The 25,561-nt window shown below is 53.2% G+C and overlaps 1 protein-coding gene and 1 long non-coding RNA gene across 2 annotated transcripts in view; one reads left to right on the forward strand and one right to left on the reverse strand.

The window, feature by feature from the left end:
* The window catches only part of ABAT (4-aminobutyrate aminotransferase), an 84,968-nt gene that overhangs the window by 44,214 nt on the left and 15,193 nt on the right, over positions 1-25,561 (forward strand). The window contains exons 3-8 of the mRNA XM_029949754.1: positions 10,034-10,131; positions 12,444-12,473; positions 14,214-14,331; positions 17,113-17,162; positions 24,678-24,758; positions 25,366-25,458. Coding sequence (XP_029805614.1) covers positions 10,034-10,131; positions 12,444-12,473; positions 14,214-14,331; positions 17,113-17,162; positions 24,678-24,758; positions 25,366-25,458 — 470 coding nt within the window. The remainder of the gene's footprint in view (positions 1-10,033; positions 10,132-12,443; positions 12,474-14,213; positions 14,332-17,112; positions 17,163-24,677; positions 24,759-25,365; positions 25,459-25,561) is intronic.
* LOC115298150 lies at positions 2,135-6,647 on the reverse strand. The gene is made up of 6 exons (XR_003911620.1): positions 5,585-6,647; positions 5,378-5,496; positions 4,676-4,913; positions 4,217-4,371; positions 3,678-3,875; positions 2,135-3,018 (listed from the first exon to the last, which is right to left on the reverse strand). It is a non-coding gene; the product is annotated as an uncharacterized LOC115298150 (long non-coding RNA).

Here is a 25,561-nt window from a genome sequence, read left to right on the forward strand (position 1 = left end):
TCCCTTGGGTAAATCCCTAGCAGGGCTATTGTTGGGTCATAGGGGAATTCTACGGATAGTTTTTTGAGGACCCTCCACACTGTTTTCCAGAGCGGCTGCACCAGTTTACATTCCCACCAACCGTGTAGGAGGGTGCCCATCTCTCCACACCCTTGCCAGCATCTATAGTCTTTTGATTTGTTCATTTTAGTGACTCTGACCGGTGTGAGGTGGTATCGCGTGTGGTTTTGATTTGTATTTCCTTGATGTTGAGTGATGCTGAGCATCGTTTCATGTGCCTGTTGGCCTTCTGGATGTCCTCTTTGGAGAAGTGTCTATTCAGGTCTTCTGCCTATTTCTTCACTGGATCACTCATTTTTTATGTATGGAGTTTAGTGAGCTCCTTGTATATTTTGGATACTAGCCCTTTATCTGATATGCCATTTGCCACTATCTTTTCCCATTCTGTAGGTTGCCTATTAGTTTTCTTGATTGTTTCCTTTGCTTTGCAGAAGCTTTTTATCTTGATGAGGTCCTAGTAGTTCATTTTTGTGCAGGTTTTATTTTTAAATAAACCTTTTAGGGGCACCTGGGTGGCTCAGTCAGTTAAGCATCCGCCTTCGACTCAGGTCATGATCTCACAGTTTGTGAGTTCAAGTCCCAGGTCAGGCTTTGTGCTGACAGCTAGCTCAGAGCCTGAAGCCTATTTCAGATTCTGTGTCTCACTCTCTCTCTGACCCTCCCCTGCTCACACTGCCTCCCTCTCTCTGCCTCTCACCTGTGCATCCTCACTCTCTCCTCTTTCTCTCAAATATAAAATTTTTAAAAAAAATTTTTTTTAAATTAAATCTTTTTTTTTTTTGGATAGACAGAGAGACAGTGCGAGCAGGGGAGGGTCACAGAGAGAGGGAGACACAGAATCCGAAGCAGGCTCCCGGCTCTGAACTGTCACCACAAAGCCTGACGTGGGGCTCGAACTCACGAACCGTGAGATCATGACCTGAGCCGAAGCTGGACGTTTAACAGACTGAGCCACCCAAACGCCCCTAAAAAAATTAAATCTTTTAATTTGGGATGATGTTACTAGGGCAGAGAAAGTTCTAAGTTAGTACAGACAGATCCCATATGCCCCAGCATCCCTCCTGGTTAACGTCTTACCTCACTAGGATGCTCTCGCCAAAAGCTGAGAAGCTGACCTTGTACATTATCGCTACCTGAATGCCAGACTTCTCTATGGATGTCACCAGCATGTCCCTCAGTGCCTCTTTCCATCCCAGGACCCAGCCCGAATTCCCATGGTGCGCCCCGCGGTCCCCATCCGTGACCGTGTCTGTCTTCCCGTGTTGTTCTTGACCCCGATAGTCTCGAGAGTTAGAAGGCTTGAGGTTCTGTTTTAGTTTATTCGATTATAAGAGAAGCCTATTAACGCTGACCCACTATTATGTTAAAAGTAAACTCAAAGCAGATGGCTGACGCCCCAGTGGGGTGCTCCTAGTGGGAGCTCCTAGTGGGAGTCTGTAACCAGTACCGCTGAGCATGCGCTGGGTGCCGGTGCTGCTCCAGGTGCCGCGGATGCCCTAATGACGAGAGCGTGGCCCCGGGGGAGGGGGGGGCTCCAGCCTGCCGGTGCTTGAGGCTCCGCCTTTGCGGGCCATTCTCAAGGACATCTTTTTCTTTTTTTAATGTTCTTTATTTATTTTTGAGAGACAGAAAGAGACAACTCGAGCAGGGGAGGGTCAGAGAGAGAGGGAGACACAGAACCGGAAGCAGGCGCCAGGCAATGAGCCCGCACAGAGCCCGATGCGGGGCTCGAACCCACGAATGGTGAGATCACGACCTGAGCCGAAGCCGGATGCTCAACCAACTGAGCCACCCAGGCGCCCCTCAAGGACATCTGAGCCTTCCCAGGGAGAGCACAGGGACAAGCCGTGAATTGAGACCCCTACACCTGGGCCGCATTCCACCTAGGGAGCCTTGCCAGCAGGCAGAACTCTGAGCCTCAGTTTCTCATCAGGAAAGTGGGTCTTCTCAGGGGAGCGAGGACAATGCTGGGGGGCCTGCTGCCTCACACGTGTTCAGGGCGCCTGGGCCCTCCGAGTCTCTCAGTAGGCACGCCTGCTCTCAAAAAATAAATATAAAAAAAAGGAAGGAACAATTCATGCGAAAGCACTTCATTTATATTTAAATGAGCATGGATAGGGGAAAAACAGACAGAAATGACTAAATCAGAGTTACCAGGTCTGCATGCTCTTGACCAGAGTTGTATGTTTTGGGGGGCACACTTGTACCAGGTGTAGAGAACCATACAGTGAGATTTTTTTTCTCTAGTCTATCAGTTCAACATCTCTGATATGATAAGAGGTGGTCAGTAGGTAGGTATGTAGGTAGATATGTGTTTTTACTGCTAAACCATGGTATTGGCAAAGATACAGAAACGTGTTCACACCCTGCTGATGGCTAAGTAGCAATAAGGAAATAGACTTTTGTGGGCTGTTTTGTTTTTAATAGGCTCCACACCCAGGTCAGAGCCCAATGTAGGGCTTGAACTCATGACTCTTGAGTTAAGACCTGAACTGAGTTCAAAAGTCGGGCACTTAACCGCCTGGGCCACCCAGGTGCCCCGAGGAAATAGTTTTAACATGGTAGCTAATCTTTAACCCATTTAGTTCCCTGGGGGAGGAAGGTGGAGAAAAAGAGAAAGTATGTGACTTTCTCAGAACCTCCGTGCTAGCAGGTGGCTGACCCCGGCTCTGAGGGAAGCCAGGCTGGCCCCAAACTTGCAACCTTAACCATTATTATTTATTGCCATGTAACAAATAGCCCTAATAGAGTTGGGTTCTCGGAGTCTGCGGGCGGCGTAGCTGCGGGCGGTGGTCTTCCATGAGGGTACGGCTGAGCTGTCCGCCAGGGCTGTGGTCTCATCCGGAGGCTCACCGTGGAAGCTGGGGGATCCGCGTTGAGGCTGGCTCTCTCGGTGCTGGCTGGATTTGGGGCCACAGGGATGTCACAGAGTGGCTCACAGCCCGGCACCTGTGTTCCCTGGAGTGGGGGTTGGGGAAGGTGCTTCAGCCCACCACAAGTCCCACGGTGTTTAGGTGTTTGTGTGGTATCTCCACCCATCGGATTGCTGTGGACCCTCATACACGGTGGCTCAGTGGCTTGCGTCTCTAACAGAGCTCCCGTCAGCATTGGTTCATGCCCCTCCCCCACAGTCATTGATGACCTTATATCGGCAAATAGAGCACAGAGCCTGGGAGACTGCAAGGCTGCGTGTCCGGGTGGTGAAATTACTGATCTCTTCCTCAATGAACTTGTTCTTAAAAACATCAGTGGGGTGCTGCCTCCCTGAGAGCAGGTGAAAGAAAGGTCTAGAAGTTCACTGCTCAGAGGCGACAGAGTGCACAGTCCCCTCTGGCTGTGCCAGACCTGTGTTTGGCAAAAGACCTGAACAGCCGGGAGAGCTCCCGCGCCCTTCGGGGAACCAGAGCGCCCAGGAGAGTAGCGGACAAGGAAACCCCGTGTCAAGTGCATCCTTGGCAGCTGCCATCTCCGGCCCGGCAGGTGCAGACACGGTTGGTGCTGAGCAGAACGACCCCCAAGGTATTAGAGGGAAAGGGGGAGCTGCTGGAGAGGGACCGTCCCCTGTGTCTCCATCATCCACCCGAGTCCCTGTCCGAGGAGCCCCATCCCCTGCTTACAGTGCCGTGGCCATGTTCCCGCTCCAGACGCCTCAGCTCAGGTGACGCGAGAGCAGAATGGGACCGCTGGGTCGCAAGGCTGTGGCCCGCGATGCGTCCGGGGGTCTGCAACTCAGAGGGAGCGGTGACCACCGTCCGGCTCCTCCGGCCATCGCTGCAGCACTGTCCTTCTCAGAGCTGACAGAGGTCTCCAGGAGCCTAGGACCGAAGTTCTCCACGGAGCAAGGAAATACCAAGAACAGGGGAAAGCCCCCCCTTCACAACAGGCTACCCCCCCCCCCGAGCGTAAATGAAAGAGGCAAAGAGCCACCCAAAGGCAACCACGGGTCTTCCAAGATTGTTGTCTGCATAGGACACCCTCTTGGAGAAGGACCCCCACCCCTCAGCTGGCCGGACAGTGGGCAGAACCCCCCCCCGCCGACACCCGCTGGAACGGGGAGGGGGGAGATGAGGAAGAGAAACGGGAAGAGAGAAACGGAAGAAGGCCCCGCGGGCTGCCCACGTTCCTGACACAGCGACATGGGACAGGGTGTGTGTACCGTGAAACCTGCGAGGAAAGTGAGCACAGGCAGCCGGCGAGGCTGAAGAGGCACAGCCCGCACGTGGGAGGTGGCCCCGAACCGGAGTGTCAGAGGTGAGAGGTCCCAGCCTTTCAGTCCTCCGTCTCAAGGAGCGGCCGTGGACGCTTCTGGATCTGGGACAAGAGAAACCAGACGGTCCTTCTGAAGAGGATGTTTGAGGCCCCACAGAGCGAAACCCACTGGAAACTCCTCATTCCTGTCGTGACGGAGTTAGCCCTACCCGTGAGAGGGGCGGCCGCTGTAAGACGGTGTCCCTGGACGTGTGGCCGCCACTCACCCCGCGATCTCCTTCACGGAGGGACCAAAGAGCCCTCCACAACGACCCTCAGAGGCAGGGGGTGGTGACGGGGAACCCTCAGAAGGGCCTTGAGGGGCCCCAGGCCATAGTGAATGCCATTCTCATACTCAGGAACTCACCTGTTCCACAGAGAAAACCGACAGAGCCTGTATGTGGCGAGTCGGAAGTGCACTGGCCGTACCTCCGAAGCGATTGCCCCTGGAAAGGGCGTTGCCCTTTGTAGTGGTCACAGCGGCCACAGCATCCGCTGCTCTGGGGTCAAGTGTGCGGAGCAGCCCCAGCTATGAGAGCAGGTTCTCTGCCTTCATTCTAGACGGCGGGTCCTCTCTGCAGGACGAGCATGTGGTGCCGTGGTGCCTTCAACAGAAAGAACGATAAATGACTCGAGGTCTTTTTTTTAATGTTCATTTTGAGAGAGAGAGAGAGAGAGAGAGAGAGAGAGAGAGAGTGCATGCACACAGGCAGGGTAGACGCCGGAGGAGGCGGGGGAGGATCCCAAGCCATGGGATTCCACCCTCTGCGCAGAGCCTGACAAAGGGCTCGATTACACGAGCCGTGACACCATGACCAGAGCCACGATCAAGAGTCAGATGCTCAGGGCACCTGCGGGGCTCAGTCGGTTAAGCATCCGACTTCGGCTCAGGTCATGATCTCACAGTCCGTGGGTTCGGGCCCCGCATCAGGCTCTGTGCTGACAGCTCAGAGCCTGGAGCCTGCTTCAGATTCTGTGTCCCCCTCTCTCTCTGACCCTCCCCTGCTCATGCTCTGTCTCTTTCTCTCAAAAATAAACATTAAAAAAAAAAGTCAGACACTCAAACTACGGAGCCAGCCAGGGACCCCAGGACTTGAGATCTTTGAATGCCGTGGCCCTCCGGCTGTCAGCTGTCTTCCCACAGCTTAGGACGGTGCCCCAGAGGTGCTCATGGTTGGGTCTCACGTCCTGTAACATTAAATGCACGGAATGGATCCCTCCTCCAGGGGCTCAGAGACCCCAGCAAACCGCACTTTGCATGAAGTGGGTGAATGACCTTGTGTTCAGCGGCGGCGGCCCTCACCGGTCAGCCCATGCCCACAGCATCCATGCTGGTGGCCGTGCGAGGGTCTGCAGAGGTCACAATCACGCAGTGACTGTGGTGAGCATCCTGGGAAAAGTGATGGTGACCACGTGCCTGGAGAAACATGTCCGTGTCTGTGACTTGCACTCCCACCAGCGACTGCGGGTTTGTGGAGGACACGCAGACATGACTGTGTGCACGACTGTCCGTCAAAGTATGATTTCTACTTATGGATATGATGCCAGTGTTCAGGCTGTGAAGCTGACTCCGCTGCAGAATTTCCACCTTCGGTGGCACAGTTACTCCCTGATATTTGGCGTTTCAGAATCATTTCAAAGCATTCAAAACCACCCTCCGTGTGTCTGCTGACCCCACGCATCCAAGCGTCCAAACCCTGCTACGTCCCTGGAAGAGGTGTGAGGCTCTTCTCGCTGCTGGGAAAGGATCCAAAGAGGCACAACACACAACCGAGTCGGGACACTTCTGGCCTCCGTCTCGGGAAGCGGTTTCCAGCCGGGTGTGCCACCAGCGTGAGTCTGGGCTCCTGTGCGGGTGATTGGTCACAGCGCAGTGTCTTCCTGGAGGTCTGTCGGACTTCAACAGATTCCACGGACCTTCTTCTCTGGGACAGCAAGGAATATCCCATCTGGGACTACTCGTATTCTCCAGATGTTTATTAAAGAGATCGATCTTAATTGGTTTAAAAAAATAATAATAAGGGGGGAGGACAGTTGGGGAGGGGGAGAATTTTTCAAAGAAAAGCAGAGCACACAACTCTGATTAAACTTGACCTTGACTTTGGCCAGGCTGGCATACAAAGCCCTTGCTGTTTGGGAAAATGGCCTTTGTTTATTACTCTCAGATAAAGATCTAGAGAGTTAAAAACACTTGAGGGCTGGTTTTATAGCTTGGAGTTAAACAGAGACTCTAGTTCTGAGAGGCCGAGGCCCGAGGGTGGCCTCAGAGGCAGAGGGGGCTGGACTGGTCTTCCCCCACTGGCCGGCTCTCCTGACTGTGCCGTTCTAGGCAAGTTGTTTTGCTGCAACCATTTCGTTTCAAAGACGGGCACTAGGTGACGCGAGGGACAGCACCTGGTCCAGGCTCGGGATCTGGGAGAGGAGAGGTCGGGTGGACGACGCTTCCCCTAGCCGCTTACTGGCCGTGTGACCGTGCGGACTCGTTGACCTTTCTGGGCTTCGTTGTCTTCTTCCGTAACCCGGGAGCAATCCTAACGTCCACCGCCCAGACGGGATTGACGGTTAAGTGAGGCAATCAATCCATGTGAGGTGCTCAGGACACGGGCGACACGCTCACCCTGAATGCCCGATGAATGAACATCTCTGCTCATGTGACCTGACGCGAGAGATCCCAGGGAGTTGAACTCGTGCTCTTTTCTCTCGTGGCTCATGGCAGTATCTATGATCATTAAGAGAACATTCTTTATATTGGTATTTGGTTATTTTCCTCTACGAGAAGTCAAAGTTGAGATATTGGAGGAAAAGCACAAGTATTGCACCTGCAGTCAGATCCCGGCTCTGCAGTTCACTAGCTGTGTGGCCTTGGGGAGGTCACTTAACCTCTCTGCTCCTCATCTATAACCTGAGAACCGTCTCTCGAGAGAGAGCTGTGGATGGATCGAAACGGGCTAAGGGAGTTTGCCTGCCTAGTACACGGTGGAGGCTGACCCGTGTTCGCGCCCCATCTCCGCCTGCATGGTAGCACGGTGGCCAGCCAGCACGCCAGGCTGTGGTTTCTAGGATCTCTGCCCAGAGGCCTTAGCCCCTCTTCCATCTACACCCGCAAAGACTTGGCACATGGAAGGAGCCAATGCAGCTCTCGATACAGACCTATCCGTCTGCCTGATGTCTGGCTTCCCTGTCTTGTGCCTGATCCACTCTGGATCCCCAGGGACGGGTTCTCGCCCTCTCTCCTCTCCCCTCCCTGCGTCTGCCCGCAGTCTTGGCATCCCTATACTGTATCTCCACGCGGCCCCATCACCCCTGTCATTCCCCTGACACCCTTTCAGCCACCGCTCCCGCTGGGACCTGTGTCCAGAGCCGGCGTCTCCACCTTGCAGACCCCAGGACATTTGACGGCCACAGCACAGTGTCAGGACACTTTTGAAGGACAGCCTGCAAATTTTGAATTTTGCAGCCCCCCGTACGTACACACACACACACACACACACACACACACACACACACACACACACTTACTGGAAACAAAGCAGCATCAGCACAGGTTAAGAACGGTTTTTATCCAAACAGACGGCCCCGTGTTATGTGGGTCTAGCTGGACTCGGTCGGGGCCAGTTGCCCTGAGTTCTGGCCAAGGAAGAAACAAACAGTTTAATGTAAAAAAGAAGTCATCGATACGTTCCACGACCTTTCAGCTCTCTGCTAATGGAACAGACGCTGGCGGGACTCCCTTTTCATTTTCAGATCAAACAGAAGACAATAAAAGCCGGCTGGCCTCGTGCCTCAAAACAAGGGGCGCGTTGGACTTTAACTGGACTTGCTGTGCGCAGGGCTCCATTGTGTTACATAATTAATTCAGAAACCCTCTTTGACATCCAAAGCCATTACAGAAAATTAAGAATGCGTTTAAATGTTTTTTAATATCACAGCTTCATATCGTTTGGCAAGCTGTGTGTGTGTGTTGAGAGAGAGTGAGAGAGAGAGAGAGAGAGAGAGAGAGACAGAGAGACAGAGAGAGAGACAGAGACAGAGGGACGGAGGGACGGAGGGAGAGACAGATCCTAGCACGGCTCTTTGCTTCTCTGGGTTTTGGTTTTCTCTCCTACGTAAGGGAAACAATAATACGAAGTGTCTAGTGCTTCCCTAATCTAATGCAAGCCCGACAAGCAAGAGGAGGGAACATTTCCCGGCTAGGACAGATGTGCTGGGAACCCGAGGACAAGCAGAGACAGTGAAGGGATCTCTGGGGATTACTGACGGTCACCCCCACTCACCCTGGGTTCGCCACAGCTGTCCTTCAGTCAGGGATCAAGACTGGGGTGCGCCTGGGTGGCTCAGGCAGTTAAGTGTCCGACTCTTGTTTTGGGCTCAGATCATGAGCTCACTGTTCATGGAATCGAGCCCTGCGTCGGGCTCTGCGCTGGCAGCTCAGAGCCTGGTTAGAATTCTCTCTCTCTCTCTGTCCCTCTCCCACTCACGCTGCCTCTGCCTCTCTCAAAGTAAATAAGTAAACTTAAAATAAAAAAAACTTTAGGGACACCTAGGGGGCTCAGTTGATTAAGCATCCAACTTCAGCTCAGGTCATAATCTCACAGTTCATGGGTTCGAGCACTGCGTCAGGCTCTGTGCTGACAGCTCAGAGCCTGGAGCCTGCTTCGGATTCTGTGTCTCCCTCTCTCTCTCTGACCCTCCCCTGCATGCGCTCCGTCTCTCAAAAAATGAAAAAAAAATGTTAAAAAAATTTTTTTAATTTTTTTAACGACTTGGGATTGAGGCTGCCCTTTACTTCAGCAGCATGCTGATTTCAGAAGCCTTGCGGGTCTAGCCTGGAAAGTCCCCTCTCTACATTTATTACCTGCCATGCAAGAGCATGAAATGGATCTCCACCAAGTGACTTGGGCCCAAAACGTTTTTTTTTTAATAAAAAGCATCTGTAAGTGGGGACCACCTGTGTTTAGCCCCTTGATCATTTGCGTCCAGGTGATTCCTGAATGTCACAACTAGGGCCACAACTCAAGGGGAGGTGATGCAGGCATCCGCTGGGCAGGGGTGCGGCCAGACATCCTCCAGGGCACAGGACACAGAGAGTTATCTGGCCCAAAATGCCAGGAGTGCCAAGGCTGAGAAACTCTGGTCTCTATGTACTTTTGGATATACAACGGGATATGGATTAAATTTTGACAAAACTTGGATAATTTTTATAGTGCTAATGCCGTGGCCGTCTTTCCATGTCCACAAATATTCATACCCCCACATCTGTGCTATGAACAGATGCATAACATTCCATTGTCTGTAAAATGGTGGAGTAGGTCTTATTCTGTTGAGCTGCCTCCCTCTGTTTTCTCTTCTTGTTAAAAGACAGTACTAGGATGAGTATTTTAACCTACATTTTTGTGTTCTGGTCCCATTCTTCTCTTAGGATGAATCCTGAAACGAGATTCCTCAGTTGAAAGGCATAGGAAGGCAGCATTAGCTGGTACTCAGGCCAGCAGGACACGAGCATGCCTGTTTGCCTACAACTTCACCAGCACTGGGCTTTCCTGGTTTTTCGAATCTTCAGTGTTTGCTGGAGCCCAGCTCTGGCCAGACTCTGTGTTTGGGGGTGGTCTGGCTCAGATGGGGTTGAGGTCCTGGATGGCCTCCGCTGGGGACACTGGGCACCTGTTAGGGCAGAATTCTCATATCTACCATCTCCAAGGATTCTCATCATCTCTCTTTACTGCAGGCTCCCGACACATTAGTCAGGCCGCAGCCAAAGTCGACGTTGAATTTGATTATGACGGGCCCCTGATGAAGACAGAAGTCCCAGGGCCTAGATCTCGGGTGAGTTGAGCACACTTGAGTGGTATTCTTAAGAACAGCGTGAAAAGGGTCCAGGAGGCAAGAACACAGCTGAGCTTGGAGACCTGTACTCTTCGCTGCTTTCAGAAAGCTTACCACTAGAGCTCCAGGACATTCTGCCATAAGAGTCAAAGAAGGCTTCTCAGAGAGATGTATCTGTTATTTGCTGTCACGATGATGCTGTGTAACAAAGAAGCACAAAACCATCAGCTTGCTGATGCATCTGGGGTCAACTAGGAGTTGGCCAGGCAACTCTCGTGGGCCCATCTGTAGGCCTGGAGGATGACTGGCCACTGGTTGATCTAGACTAACTTGTGTTGGTCACTGCAGTGACGTGGCTCTGCTCCCTGGGTCTCTCGTCCTTTGGCAAGCTGGCCTGGGGTCGTCCTCATGGTGGGGGCGGAGGTGAGCACGTGATGTCTAGGCTCCACACTGGTCTGCCATCACTCCTACCGCACTCTGTTGGCCAAAGCAAGGCAGCTGGCAGTGCTAGAGGGCACAGGGCAATGACAGCAGAGGCCCTTCATCTTGACCTTGAAGGATACAAAGGAAGAGTTCACCGAAGGAGTGCATTCTGTTGTAGACCAGGTGGAGAGGTGTGCAGGGTGACAGGACATATGAGACACAGTGGGCAGCTCCGAATCCGTGGGATGGATGTTATCGTGTGAGACGGAGGAGGCACAAGATGAGTCCGATGAGGGAGGCTGGGCGTGCATATTACACTCTTCAGGAGGCTGACTAACCTTGACTCTGCGTTGTGACATGTGGCACGGAGTCTAGTGTTCCCACCTAAAAAATAAGTGTAAACCTTTTCAATACAAATTAGCTTTTTTCTCTGCAGATTTTATCCACAGTGTCATTTTTTTTTTAACTGTCAGAAGAAATCCCTTTTTGAAAAATCAGGTAAAAACAGAGAGGAAGGCAAATCATAAAAGACTCGTAAATACAGAGAACAAGCTGAGGGTTGCTGGACGGGAGGGGGGAGGGGAGAGGGGCTAAATGGTGACGGGCATGGAGGAGGCCACTTGGTGGGAGGAGTACTGGGTGCCCTATGTAGGAGATGAATCACTGGGTTCTACTCCTGAAGCCAAAACTACACTGTGTGTTAACTAACTTAAGAATTAAAAAACCTAAAAATAAAAAAAAGAAATTCAAAAGAATATATATATATAACTTACTTAGATGAACATGAGTTTAGCAATATCATGGGCACAGAAGTCATTCAGCATCTATATATTCCAGCAATAAACAGAAATGAATTTTTTAGAAGATGGCAGTATTTATTATAATTACTGCACAGTCCTTCACCTATTGTGTTTCTATGTGACTGCCCATTCTTTATCAAAACTAGCATAAATATGTTCGTTTCTGACTAGTATTCTAACAAGTGTCTAACTTGTTTCTTGAGGTCTTCATTCCCTTATGAAGACTCCTACATCATATAAAACTTAAATTTGTATGCTTTTCTCCTGTTTTTGAAAAAAGATAGGCCTTCTGTCATTGCAGCTACTTTATAAATCCAGAAATCTTTGTACTAATGCAAGTCATTGTAGTTATTTTGATAGTGTTTTGCTAACAAAAGGAGAGACTTTTTCATGCATATTTCATTGGGGGAGGGTGGATTTTCATTTCATAGTGGAGAAATACCTGGAAACATTTTTTACATTCTTGTCATTACTATTTCTACTTTTATGCGGAACTGTATCATTTTATGACGCTAATTGCTAAAGTTGATTTAAAGTTGATTTTAGGCTGGATTATTTTTAGAGATTAAATACTTGTAATAGCAAATCAACTAGGTCCCAATTCCCAATGTATAATTCCCAATTTCTGTATGTACATGTGGTTGATGGAGGGTTTAGATTATAATTACAAATCGTTCTTTGATGTGCAAGTTTCTATTTTCAGTTGATTTTATTTTTTCTAATGGTGTGTTAAAGTCTTTTTTTTTCCCCAAAAAATACAAGGGGCACCTAGGCTTTTATGAGCACCAGATAAACCCCTTTCACTTAAAATTTTTTTTGTTGTTAATTATTTTACTTTATTATATTATTATTTTCCAAGTTGCTAAATCCTTGCTATCCTGGTAATGTAATTGGCAGGAATCGTTTCCTGCCAATTATTTACATTAAGCAATTTTAAAATATTGATAATATTGTTGGCTATTTGTGAAGTTATTGGTGTAAGTGGTGGGGAGGGGATGCCCCAGGACCTGGGAAGACATCAAAGACTTACAGCTAGTTCAGCAAAAGTGTGTCCTTGATCTAATAATGCTTTGCTGTTCTTCCCTGTAGGAGTTAATGAAACAGCTGAATATGATTCAGGTAAGTGAGGACCGGCCACAGCCTTTCCTTTCCTCCAAGCTTCTCAGCTATGACTTAGCTAAGGGACACACTTCCTCTGTGCTGGCTCTTAAAAAATAAATGCAACTAACTTTGTTCTAAACCTTTTTTTCCCCTTCTAATTTCCCTCGTGATTTCTTCTTTGACTCATTTGTTATTCATGTCGTGTTTAATTTCCACTTTTTGGTGAGCTTCCCAAACTTCTTTCTGTTACTCATTTCCAATTTCATTCTGTTGTGGTTGGAAAACATATTTTGTGTGAATGCCATCCTTTCACCGAGGCTTTTAAATGGTCTGTCTTGGAGGATGTTCGCGAGGCACTGGGGACAACATGTACTCTACCACTATTGAGTGGAGCGTCCCACGAAAGTGTCTGTGGGATCTGTTGGTTGAGAGTGTTGTTCTGGTCCTCGTCCCTTGTTCGTCTTTTTTTTTTTTTGAGAGAGAGAGAGAGAGCACGAGCAGGGGAGGGTCAGAGAGAGAGGGAGACACAGAATCGGAAGCAGGCACCAGGCTCTGAGCTGTGAGCACAGAGCCCGACGTGGGTCTGGAACCCACGAACCTTGAGATCATGACCTGAGCTGAAGCCGGACGCTTAAGTGACTGAGCCATCCAGGCGCCTCAAATCTTCTTTTTTCACATTTTTTAAAATGTTTATTTATTTTTGAGAGAGAGACAGAGAGCTGGGAGGGGCAGAGAGAGAGGGAGACACAGAATCTGAAGCAGGCTCCAGCCTCCAAGCTGTCAGCATGAGCCTGATTCAGGGCTCGAAACCACAAACCACGAGATCATGGTCTGACCTGAAGTCAAATGCTTACTGTCTGAACCACCTAGGGGCTCCTTCCTTTGTAATCCTCTGCCTGGTTGTGCTATTCACTATCAAAAGCCAAATATTATTAAACTTGCCAGCTAGTCTCTTTTAACCATTTTTCTCCCATGCTGCCCATTTTTTGCTTCATGGATTTTGGGACTCTGTTATTGGTTGCCTACATGTTTATAATTGTTATATTTTCTTAGTGGACTTTACCTCCTGAAGCATTTTTGTTTCTTTGTTTTACAGTTGATTTTGTCTGATTAGTATAAACCATTTCAGCTCTTTTAGGATTGCTGTGAGAATCATGTACCTTTCTCCACCCTTTCATTTTCAACATATTTGTATCCTTGGATCAAAAGCATGTCTCATGTAGACAGCATATAGTTGTACCTTTTTATCCAGTCTGACAGTTTCTGATTTTTTATTGGGTTGCTTAATGTACACACAGTTAATGTTGTTATCTATATGGTTGTGTTCATATCTTCCCATTTTACCTTTTGTTCTCTATGTATCTCATATTTTTTGTTCCTCTTTTACTTTTTCTTTTCATTAGGTGGATATCTTCTAGTGTGCCATTTTCATGTCTTTCATAATTACTATTCATTTTTTAATTCTCTTCATGGTTGCTCTAACACTTACCACGTACATCTTAACATCAGAATCTTCTTCAGTTTTATATCTGAAGCTCTTGCTGTTGTGATACTTAAACACATACACGAAAACCATAATGTAGTAATTTACAGCTTAATACACCATTATGAAGCAAACCATTCACGTAAGCAACCAAAGATACCTTCTGTGACCATAGAATGGGCAGAACACGGCTTGCCTTATCAGTTCAAGCTTCATCCTGAAAGAGGGGAGTCTAGGGGGTTGTAGCGACCCTGATCAGTCTCTATTTCCCCAAGAACGCAGATGCCGTGCATTTTTTCTGCAATTACGAAGAGAGCCGAGGCAATTACCTGGTCGATGTGGATGGCAACCGGATGCTGGACCTTTACTCCCAGATCTCCTCTGTCCCCATAGGTAAGAGCCGGGAGATCCGCCCTCGGATGTGCCTCCTCCCTCCGTTAGCGGTTGCTGTCCCGACTTCATTGCTCCCTCCAGCAAGCACGTCACTGTGTGCTGCCAGACGCCTCCCTCAAGGGCAGAGAAAAGGAACAAGTCATGGGTAGAGAGTCTGTTATAGGGACTTCAGATGTCTTCTCTCATTTACTCTTCCTCAAAACCCCGCAGGGCGAGGGTGTATTAATACCCCCATTTTGTTGATAGATAAGCAAAGCTCAGAGAGGGGATTGATGCACCTTGCAGGGGAAGCATGGCCACGATGTGAATCCCGGTCTCTGGGACCACAGCCTCCAATGTCAGCCGTCTTGGGTCTCTTGAAAGAAGAGCCTGAGGCAGGGGTTCTGTGCAAGTCGCTTATTAAGGGCGCACTCTAGGGAGACCAGGGAGAGAGGGAAAGGCTAAGAAGGATGCGGTTTCAGCCAGAGGCTAGCCACCACCTTATCCCACTCTGGGGGAGGGGGAGTGACCCCTGGAGCATGAACTGCACCCCAGAGTTGATACCAGACTGTGCCAAAGAGGCTGGCCTTTTTGTACCCAGTGCCAGTCAGTCATTGTCATTAGGTGCCAGCAGGAAGGGCCTGGCTCATCTTTTGGGCAAAAGGGCTTCCATTCACCAAGGGCAGATTTCCAGAGCAGGAGGAGGCTGGAGCCGTTCCCGACCCCCACGCGGGCGCCCGGGAGAGGGGTGGCTGCCCAGCCAAGGTGGGCGGTGGGTCACCAGCCATGTCTGCCTCACCAGGCTCACCTCCGGCCCGCTGCTGGAGGAGGGCACAGCCGACGCGGGGCGGGTAGGGCTGACTCATGCACGCAGGTCGCTGCTGTGCCTGGTGGTCTGTGGGCTGAGCCTCTCGTCTGGTGTAGCCTGTCCCTTCATTCGTGGTGCCAGCCCCTATTTACTTTCCATTAGGAGGCGATTAGACACTAAGGTGACTCATTCTTTTTGGGAAGCCCGTCATTCGGAGGTGCTCTGGCCTCCAAGGGCGTCCGGGGTTCTCTGACTTGCACAACTGCATCCGTGTTCTTGTTGCACTGGAAGGGCCTGGCTCTGCCACGTAACGGCCCCGGCCTGCAGGCCGTCCTCTTCCCGGCTGACTCCCCCTCCTACCGTCCCCCGAGCCCCCGAGGGCCTCCCTCACTTCTCAACCCCAGCCGGCCACCGAGTGTGTGGGGTCGTGGGGGGTCAGGCCAGCACAAGTTCCTCCCCGATCTCCAGTCTTTGAGACAGTTTTTCCTAACTAGTAACTACTGAGAACGTGTTGTGCTCCGGGCACGTTGCCACGCACCTTGCACTGTATCCCATCAGGCCCGACAACAGTCCTGTAACTTCAGGGCTTCCGTCATCCCCTCCCCCTTAGCCACGGGGGCCAGGTTTCAGGAGGCCACGGGGTTTGTGCAGCGTTGTCCAGGGAGCCCACGGATTTGAACCGGTCTCTGCCTCCTGTGACAGCCGCCTCTGCAGTGCAGAGGTCCCATAGGTCTGAGAGCCCAGGCGTGGGTCCCGGATCCAGACGGACTGGCTTTGCTCTCATCGCTCCTTCTGTGGCCACCAAGACAGGCCCCCGTGTGGCTTAGTAAGAGTTCCCTGAAGCTGGCTTATCCAGTGCGGCAGCAAAGTCATAAACACCCAGGCAGCACAATAAAGAACCAGAACCGAGAGGCCTCTGGCCACGATACGGTTGGAAAAACCTCCTTCCTTGACTGACAGATACCCCGCAGCTGCGGGCCCAGCAGCTGGGAGGGCAGAGAGGCAGCTCACAGCTCTGTCCCCGGGACCCCAGGTCATCGCCCCCCCCACCCCTCAGCCCCCCTCCTCCAAGTAGACAGAGTGAAACCACAAGCCTCTTCACTCTGATGCTGCAGAGAAGGTCTGCCCCGGAAGGGGCCGGGCCTCCCCTCCCCTCTGGACTCCCTAGCCTCCTCCCCCAGGACTGAGCACAGGCCCCAGGCCCGGAGCCTCGGGCCAGCCTCTCTTCTTTCAGAGTAAGTTTATTTATACTAAAAAGTGAATTGGTCTAAAGAAAATAGGTTCTGGGCCCTCGCCGTGTCTCGGATCTCCACGTCATTCATTTGTTCACCTGGTGTCCGTTGAGGGGCACACGTGGCCACTGCCTTGGAGGGTCTTCCAGCCCCATCTCTGACCTCTGTGCCCCCAACCACTCAGACTTGGGCCATCCCGCGGGAGTCGTGGCCAGCACTGGGAACGAGGAACAGAAAGTAGAAGCACAGACTCTGAGGCCAGGGCGCTCTGGCCCCGGTGCGGTTCCCTCCTTCCCCATAAAGGCCTCCGCTGACCAAGGTCGGGCGGGTCCCGGGGTTACAGACTGCATCATTGGCGCACTCAGTTCCTGAGCAAACAGGTGCTGCGATTCCACGCCAGCAGTGCCGCTGGGAAGGAGGTGAGGGCCGAGGTTCATCACACCGGCCCGGGGGGAGGACTCCCAGCTCTGGTCCCGGATGTGCCTAAACCTTGTGTTCACCGCCTCCTCTGGGGCTCTAGCCCGGTAGGGCTCCCACACTGGCTTCAGGATCGACGAGAGAATTTGCTGAAGGTTTCGGGCGGCAGCCTGATTCTGAGTCCGAAGGTCTGGGTGGACCCCAGGAGTGGGTCTCATTGTTTCCAAGACAGAATAGGGCCCCATGTGAAGGGAGGGGCAGGGTGTGGGGGAGTGTTGCGAGCGTGAGGACCCCCCCGTGGGCCTGTAACCGAGACCCTAACCGTGCCCCTCCCCCTCTCCGCAGGCTACAGCCACCCTGCTCTCCTGAAGCTGGTCCAACAGCCTCAAAACGCGGTGAGTCCCGGCTTCTGCGATGTTCGTGGAGGTCCAGAGGGTCACTGGGCAGCCTTGGGAAATGCCCCATGCACTCCCTCATTTGTGCATTCATTCCACAAATGTTTATTGAGCACATACAATACGCTAGACACTTGGAAGGCCTTGGGGGCAAAGCCACAGAGCCCGCCCGCACGGAGGCAGTGGGTCACCACACACCTAAGTAGCAAACTGCATCCGAATCACGTGCTACAGGGGAAGGCAAACAGTGCTGCGCAGGCCCCCCCCCACCCCGTCCTGGTGGGGACGATGGTGGACGTTTATTGAGAGCATAACAGGCACCAAACGCAGGTTCACCACTTCACAGCTGCACTGTTGGCAAGTCTGTGAGGCAGGTCCTGCTGTCATCCCCATCCTCCAGATGAGGCACAGAGAGGTTAGGTATTTGTCCACGGTCACACAGCAGGAGGAGGTGCTGGGAGTAAAACCCACAGGAGCTGGGGTGTTTGAGGGGCTTGAGGAGGGCGGGGGGCAAGGAAGGGTTCCAAGGAAGTGACGTTTGAGCTGAGACCCCGCAAGGAGAGGGGGGTGGGGACCGGAGAGGAGATCCGAGGCCGAGGAGCGAAGAGGGCAGCGGGCCGATGCGGATTTAGGGACCATGTAGGCTGACGTCAGCCCTGGCAGCGGTGACGGTTACAGGGTTTCTCTGCCCCCGGGGGTGGGGGGCGCAGTGCTGGCACTGGATGCCGGTAGGCGTCACCTCTTCAGCGGTGAGAAGCAAACGTGTCACATACTCCCGAGGGGGGTAGGGGGGAGGGGCCCCGGAGGTGAGCACCCCTGCAGGGGAAGGGCAGGAAGCCCTTGAAGCCCTTGAACAGTCTCGCTGGATCTAACACCGCAGAGACCCAGCCTCCCCGCTGCGCCAAGCGCACTGCTCAGCGAATCGTCTCAATTCTGCTTTGTTCTCACTTCCTTCGGGAGCCTTTTGAGACGCGATTTTCCTAATTGTTCCTGCTGTCGCACAATTTTTAATGCCGCCCCATTTCCTATCACTGCTGTCACAAATCACCGCCAGCTTAGGAGCTTACAACAGGGCCCGGGAATCTGGGCACGGATTTTGTGGGCCAGGGGTCTGCGTGGGGTCTCACATCAGCTCTTAGCCGAGGCTCTGGGGCAGAATCTGCTCTTGGGCTCATGCAGGTTGTCGGCCCCTCATCTCTGGTTTCCATGTGGCCATTCCGTCCTCCAGCCGACCTTAGCCACTCCTCACTGCCCTCTTCCCGTGTCTGATCTTAACAAAGGGCTCATGTGGTTGCACTCAGCCCACCCGGAGAATCTGGAACACTCTCGGCATCCGAGCTGATCTAGAACCTTATTCTCATCTGCAAATTCCGGGTCCTGGAAGGTGTGGCGCTGCGGTATAACGAACCGTGTAGACGCTGTGCCTCCCACACCATGCGGGTGGGGTGGGGGGTAGCGGTTTCTCACTCCGGTTGGGAATGCATGAATTGCACCTGGTCTCCCCACACTGCGCCCCCATCCCCCCCATGCCGTTCCCGTGACGTCCACCAGCAGAGATGCGTTTCCGCCGTTCTTCACCCGCGAACGTGGAACCATAGCCTGGTTTTTAGGTCTTCATCGTGCCTGGCTTGCGTTCCTCAAAGTCCGCCTGCCGGGTTCGTCCTTGTATGTGGCCGCAGACCACGGGACCCCAGGCCGTCGGGGCCCTCCATGTGCGCACGCGCTGCAAGTAAGCGCCCGGTCCTGCCGCCGACGGGCCGGTGGGTCGTGTCCTTCCAGAACGTGGGCGCATGTGAGCTCCGGGGAACACGTGTGTGCGTGGCCACGGAACCCAAGGCCGAGCCGCCCTGCTGCCCGTGGCCGCGTGCACACGCCGGCGGCTCCAGCGCCTTCTGCCGGCCGGTCCCAAGCTGCTCGCGGAGGTCCCTTGCGCGCTGCCCCGCGTAGCAGGGCGGGTGTGACTCCTGAAAAGAGGAATCTAAGACCGGGGAGGACTGGGGGCAGGGGGGCAGGCAGGAGCGTTGGGAACCCACTCCCCGAGCTTGAAGTCCCTTTTAGCTGGCAGCGCGGAAAGGCACAGGGAAGTGCCGCTTTTCCCGCGGGGGAGGGGCTTGGGGACGCACAAGTTCAGAAGCTGCGGGAGCAGAAATGCGCGTCCCCCTCGGAAGCCCCCCTCCAAGAACACCCCCCCCCAAGGTGCCTGGCGAGGCCGGTGGGGAGGCTCCGCGGGTGTGTTTACGTTCAGAGCCTGGCTTTGTTTCGAAACGTTGTGGGATCCCAGATGCCTCGGCAGTTGGTGCTGGGAAAATGTGTCAACAAACATGTCACACACATTTGCGGTGTCAGCTGCCTCCGGAGGCAGAATCGTCTCCGAAAACACGTGACTTCGGGGATTCTGATTTCAGGGGACGCCTGCCCCCACCTGTGTCTGCCAGGAACCTGGAAGCCGCTTCCTCCCCCCCCCCCCCCCCCCCCCCCCCCCCCCCCCCCCCCCCCGCCACACACACACACACACACACACACACACACACACACACACACACACACTTCCTCCCACCCGCCTCTCACCCCTCACCCTGCCGGGAACCAGCCGTGACCTTGCGTCTCCCCAGCGGCCCCTGTGCCCCTGCCCCACACCCCCTCCGGCCCATGCTCACCCCCTCCAGACCGCACCCACTGTCCCCCCAGAGAACGCCGCCACACCCCCACTTCAGACGCAGGGCCCTTCATGGTCTGGCTCCTGCTGCCTCAGCGTCGTTTCTTGACGGGTGTCAGTCATCGGTTGTTGATTGAATACCTCCTGCGTCCCGGGCCCTGTTCTGGGTGCTGTGACGCACAGTCTGGATCGATCGGGAGGCTGATGGCTGGCCTTGGGCAAGGGAAGGGAGCCCCGCCCCCCATCACAGTCTTAGAGAAGCGGGGTGCGTCCCGGGCATCAGGCTGGAGGACCGTTGGCAGACATATTGGGTCTTCCAGATTCTTGGCGGGAGGTGCACCCACTTGGTGATGATGGTAAACTTTGCCGGTGGAGGGCAGTGCCCCCCGTTGAGGGCCTGGGCAGGGGCTTACCAACCCCTTTGTCCCCCAACCATGCCATCCTCACCCTGCAGCACAATTACTTCAGTGGCTGCCACAAATGAAGCCACAGCCCCTGGACCCAACTTCCGGGCTCCAGGTACAATTTCTTACGTCACTCGGCACACCGCCCACAGTTTGCACATGATCATTTATCTGTATGATGATCCGTGCAGCCATCGCACCGAGTGGTGGGTGACACAGGGGAGGGTGGAGCTGGTTAGATAAGGCACGTGCAGTCACCGTGACCTCCAGGCCTTGCCACCTTCCTGACTGTCCATCTAGACCAAGATGCTGCCTCATCTTCTGCTCTGCACCAAGGGAGGCGCCCCCTTTGGGGCAGATAAGGACTCTGAAGGCCAGAGAGGTTGAGTGACTTGTTCCAGGTTGCACAGCAGCTCCAACCAAAGCCCATCCTCTTTGCAGTACACTTGAGGACTGCTGAGCCTGACAGCAAAGATTCTAGAAACCTGTCCTCACTGGATCCCGCTACCCGGTGTCCCAGATATCTTCTGTTCTTAATGTCACGCTTTGTCAAGCAGGAGCACCACCCCCACATCTTCCCCAGTCCCAGATAGGCAGCCAGCCGCTTCCCCCGCTACCGGCGACAGCAGTTCACCTAGACCCTGATCTCACGCTGTGCTAGATTTCTTAGGAGCGCCACCCACAGCTCGGGCCAAAGGGGTGCCCGCAAAGGACCCTGCAGGCCAGCCAAGGTCTCTGGGTCGCTCCACACAGACTCCTGTCCATCATCAGCGTCTTCCAGGGGAGGCTGCCTGCAGTGCCTGGCAGAGAATGGAATCTGAAGTCAGCAAGCCTGATGGGAGCCGTGCTTCTGCCCCTTCCTTGTCTGTGTGACTCAGGGCAGGTAGCTTGACCCCTCTGGTCCTCAGTTTCCCCAGTTGTACAGTGAGGAGGGTTACCCTCCCCAGCTACCTACCCTAGACTCACCCAGAAAAGCAGAAAAAGCATGAATCTGCCCCAATTTCTAGCAGTCCAAGGCAAATTCCAAAACCACCAAGGAGGGTGCATTCTGGGGCAGTGATGCGGCCATTTGGGTTGGCACTGGGCTGCCTGCACTGATTATGCCTGGGAGAGAGGTCCCCGAGCAGTCCCCAGGCCCGGTCAGTACCCCCTACTTCTGACGGGGTGATTCAGCTGTGGGCTAATTTCAGATTGACGCACCAGGTGCAGAGACAGCTCCCACCTGTCTTTCCCCAAGGTCACCAAGCGCCCACCCCCACCCCCACCACAGCAGCTTTGTCAAAACTAAGGCATCAACATGGGCACAGTGAGTAGTACAGACCTCGTTGAGAGCTTCTGGCTCTCCCCAGTAATGTCCACGGTCCACTTCCCGGACCCAGTCCAGGATGCCGCCCTGCATTCTGCACAGTCCATCCTTACAGCCAAACCCGCTGGTGGTCTTCCTTGCTTATCGTTATGTAGACCCCTACCAGACTCTCCCCGGCCCCTGCCCGGGGCACTCTGGCCTCGAGAGGGGAGATGGCTCTGGTCTTATTCCATCGGCACGCCCATCTGTGTCTTTTCTAGAAAGATGAACGCATGTCATTATCCATTTGTGAAAACCCATAGGATGTACTACACCAAGAGTGATCCCTAATGTACAACTGGAACCTTTTTAAAAAACACCATTTTCGGGGCACCTGGGTGGCTCAGTCAATTAAGTGTCTGACTCTTGACTTCAGCTCAGGTCATGATCTCTCAGTTTCATGGGATCGAGCCCCACGTGAGGCTCCAAGCCAACAGCACAGAGCCTGATGCGGGATTCTCTCCCTCTCTCTCTGCCCTTCCCTGGCTTGCAGTTCCCTTTTCTTTTCAAATTTGGAGGCCCTGGCTCCCTTGACCCTGCTCCCAAGTGACAGGGCAGGGCTGACTGCCCCTCGGCCAGCCGGACATGTTCACCTCTGTGACCACCATGGCCCCCTCACTTTTGGGTACCAGAAGCAAGTGTCCGTTTAGAATTAGGCTTCACTGTTGATTTCCTGGCAGAAGGAAATACGTCTCTGGACCCACATATATCAAAATTACACTAAAACATCAACAGGTAGAGAGTCAGCTCATCTTTCTAATATTGCTTTTCTCATGCTCGGCCCATTTCCACTCCTGGAGGCCAGCTCCTTGATCAGATCGCTCTCCGAAACCCTGCTCTCGCACAAATTCCAGGGCCACCGCTGCCTCTTAGTGCCCTTTTCCCCATGTTTTCCAAGTATAATTCACAGTAAATAAAACGCATCCTCTGTGCTGTATAGCTCTGTGGGTTTCACCAAACACACAGTCGTGTGGTCACTGCCAAAATGCAGGCACACCGGACACCCGTGTTCACGGCAGCACCGTTCCGTCGCTGGGCAGCGGGAAGAAACAAGAATGGATGGATAAATGGATAAACCAAGTGTGGTCTGTCCATGCAGTGGAATATTACTGAGCTCCTACAAAGGAAGGGAATTCTGAGCCGTGCTACAACACAGATGAACCCTGAGGACATGACGCTCAGTGAGAGATGCCGGTCACCAAAGGGAAAACGCCGTATGATTCCACTTTTATGAGAGACCCGGAGTTGTCAGAGTGACAGAGTCCGAGAAGTAGAGGGCGGTTGTCGGGGCTTGGGGGACAAAGGAATGGGGACTTAGTGGTTAATGGGGACAGAATGTGAGTTTTGCAAGATGACAGGGCTCTGGAGATGGATGGACGGTTGCACAATATCCTTAATGCTACTAAACGGTTAAGATGATGGGCGTCTGGGCGGCTCAGTCAGTTGGACGCCCCACTTCCGCTCAGGTGATGCTCTAGAGGTTTGCTGAGTTCAAGCCCCATGTCGGGCTCTGTGCTGACAGCTCAGAGCCTGGAGCCTGCTTCAGATTCTGTGTCTCCTCTCTCTCTGCCGCTCCCCTACTCGTTCTCTCTCTCTCTCTCTCTCTCAAAAATAAACAAAAAAATTAAATGAAAAAGAAATGGCTATGGTAGTGGGACGCCTGGGATCTCAGTCAGTTGAGCACCCGACTATTGATTTGGGCTCAGGTCATGATTTCACGGTTCATGGGTTCAAGCCCCGCATTGGGCTCTGCTCCGACAGTGTGGATTCTCTGTCTCCTTCTCTCTGCCCGTCCCTTGCTTGTGCTCGCTCTGTCTCTCTCTCTCTCTCTCAAAAATAAACTTAAAAAAGAAGAAATGGTTAAGACGGTAAATTTTATGTTACCTGTTCTTTTTTTTAACCACGATTTATAAAAATCCAAACACAGAGCCCTTGTCACCCACACATTCCCACAAGCCCGTTTGCACTCAGACCCACCCCAGCCCCTGGCAACTGTGAGCTGTTGTCTCTCCCGGTAGTTTTGCCTTTTGCAGAACGTCCTATGAAGAGGACCATACAGTGTGTAACTCTTTCCTTTTTTTTTTTTTTCTTAATGTTTTACTTTTATTTTTGAGAGACAGAGACAGAGCATGAGCAGGGGAGGGATAGGCAGAGAGGGAGACAGAGTCTGAAGCAGGCTTCAGGCTCTCAGCTGTCAGCACAGAGCCCAGTGCCGGACCCAGACTCGCAGACCATGAGATGGTGACCTGAGCCGAAGTGGGATGCTTAACCCGCCCAGGTGCCCCCAGTGTGTGACTCTGATTCTGGGCGCTTCCACTCAGCATCCTGTGCTCCTACAGGTTACCGTGTGTGTCGGTAGATTGTTCCTTTCTGTCGCTGAGTCATGTCCCATGGTGCTCAGGGACAGTTTACTTATCTTTCCCCCGGCAGAGGGACATGTGGGTTGTTTCCAGTTTGGGGCAAATAAAAAGAAAATCCACTGTACACATGCATGTACGTTCACGGCTTTGTGCGGACGTGTGCTTCCGTTTCGCGCAGGTAAATGCCTCGGAGTGGACTCGCGGAGGGACGGGTGTGTGTGTGTGTGTGTGTGTGTGTGTGTGTAAGAAACCGCCCCGCCTGCTGCTGCTTCCCGGGCAAACTTCGTTCCCTCCGGCTGTGGCTGCGTGTGCCAGCGGCTTAGCTCCCTCGCCCGTTCCTCCCATGCTCCCCTCTGTGTTTTTTAGCCACGATGGACCAGTGGGTTGTTAAAAGGATCATTCTACTTTCACGATAAAATGAGATTGTAATTATAAAATTCTAACTGAATTCTAATTCACAGGAAGTTGCAAAACACCGTACATGTCCCCTCCCCCCACCCCGGCTTCCCACGGTGGTCAGATCTTCTGTCACTCCCTGCAATATCACGACCAAGAAATGTCACGGGCCTCTTTTACACCCAGAGCAAGCCGAGGGCGTTTCTGGGGAAAGCACGAGGACGTGGCCTGATCCTGGCCCCTGGGACGCACCATGAGCCCCTTTGAACACACGCACTGTGAAAAGCCTGGTTGGTGTCTGGTCGGCAGGGAGTGGGTTGGAGAAGTCACCCTCCGTCTCCTGCCTTTTTGCAGAGCACGTTCATCAACAGACCTGCCCTGGGAATCCTCCCTCCGGAGAACTTTGTGGAGAAGCTCCGGGAGTCCTTGCTCTCTGTGAGTCCCCGAGCAGCCCCCCCCCGCCCCCCCACCGCGGGAAGGCCGTGCTGATCTCAGGCAGGCTGTGCCAGCAGGGGGAGAGGACAGGACGGAGGAGATCCGTGAGGACTGAGGATGTCGTGTGTCTCCCTCCATCTTGCTCTTGTATTGTTTCTCTCCTGAAGAGCGTTTTCAGGGCTCCTTTCGAAGGAAAGAAAGGGACTCCTGTGCTCAGGGACAAAGGACCAGGGAAATGAGTATTTGTTCCACGATAGGAGCTTTGCGTGTGATTCAGGCCTCCCCGACGGTTCGGTTTTAGTTGTTACGACGATTCGAATCCTTCTAAATCTCAACTTCCCGCCCATAAACCGTGGACATCTCGGGACGGAGGTTACACCGGGCAGGAGAGTCTGGGCTGTTCTCCTCCCTCACCTTCCTGGCTTCTCCTCCACCCGCTGGAGGAGCCCCGTCTGCTCTCCCCAGTCCCGCTGCTCTGGGGGACACTCCTGGTCCCCCCTCCCCAGCCTCCCGCAGCCCCCAGCCCAGACTGTGTCCCTGTGAAGGCCCGGCTCCAGCCAGCAGGAGTCCAGATGGAGCCAGCCCAGCACCCTCTCCCTCCCTGCAGGTGGCTCCCAGAGGAATGTCCCAGCTCATCACCATGTCCTGCGGCTCCTGCTCCAACGAGAATGCCTTTAAGACCATCTTCATGTGGTACCGGGTGAGCATGAGCATGTGCAACACAGGCCGCCCAGCCCCCAGCCACACACTCAGCCCTTGTCCAACCGTGTTCGCCCCGCTGGGCCACCGCCTGGACAGGGCCC

This window comes from Suricata suricatta, chromosome 8 (assembly GCF_006229205.1).
Source record: "Suricata suricatta isolate VVHF042 chromosome 8, meerkat_22Aug2017_6uvM2_HiC, whole genome shotgun sequence".
Lineage (NCBI taxonomy): Eukaryota > Metazoa > Chordata > Mammalia > Carnivora > Herpestidae > Suricata > Suricata suricatta.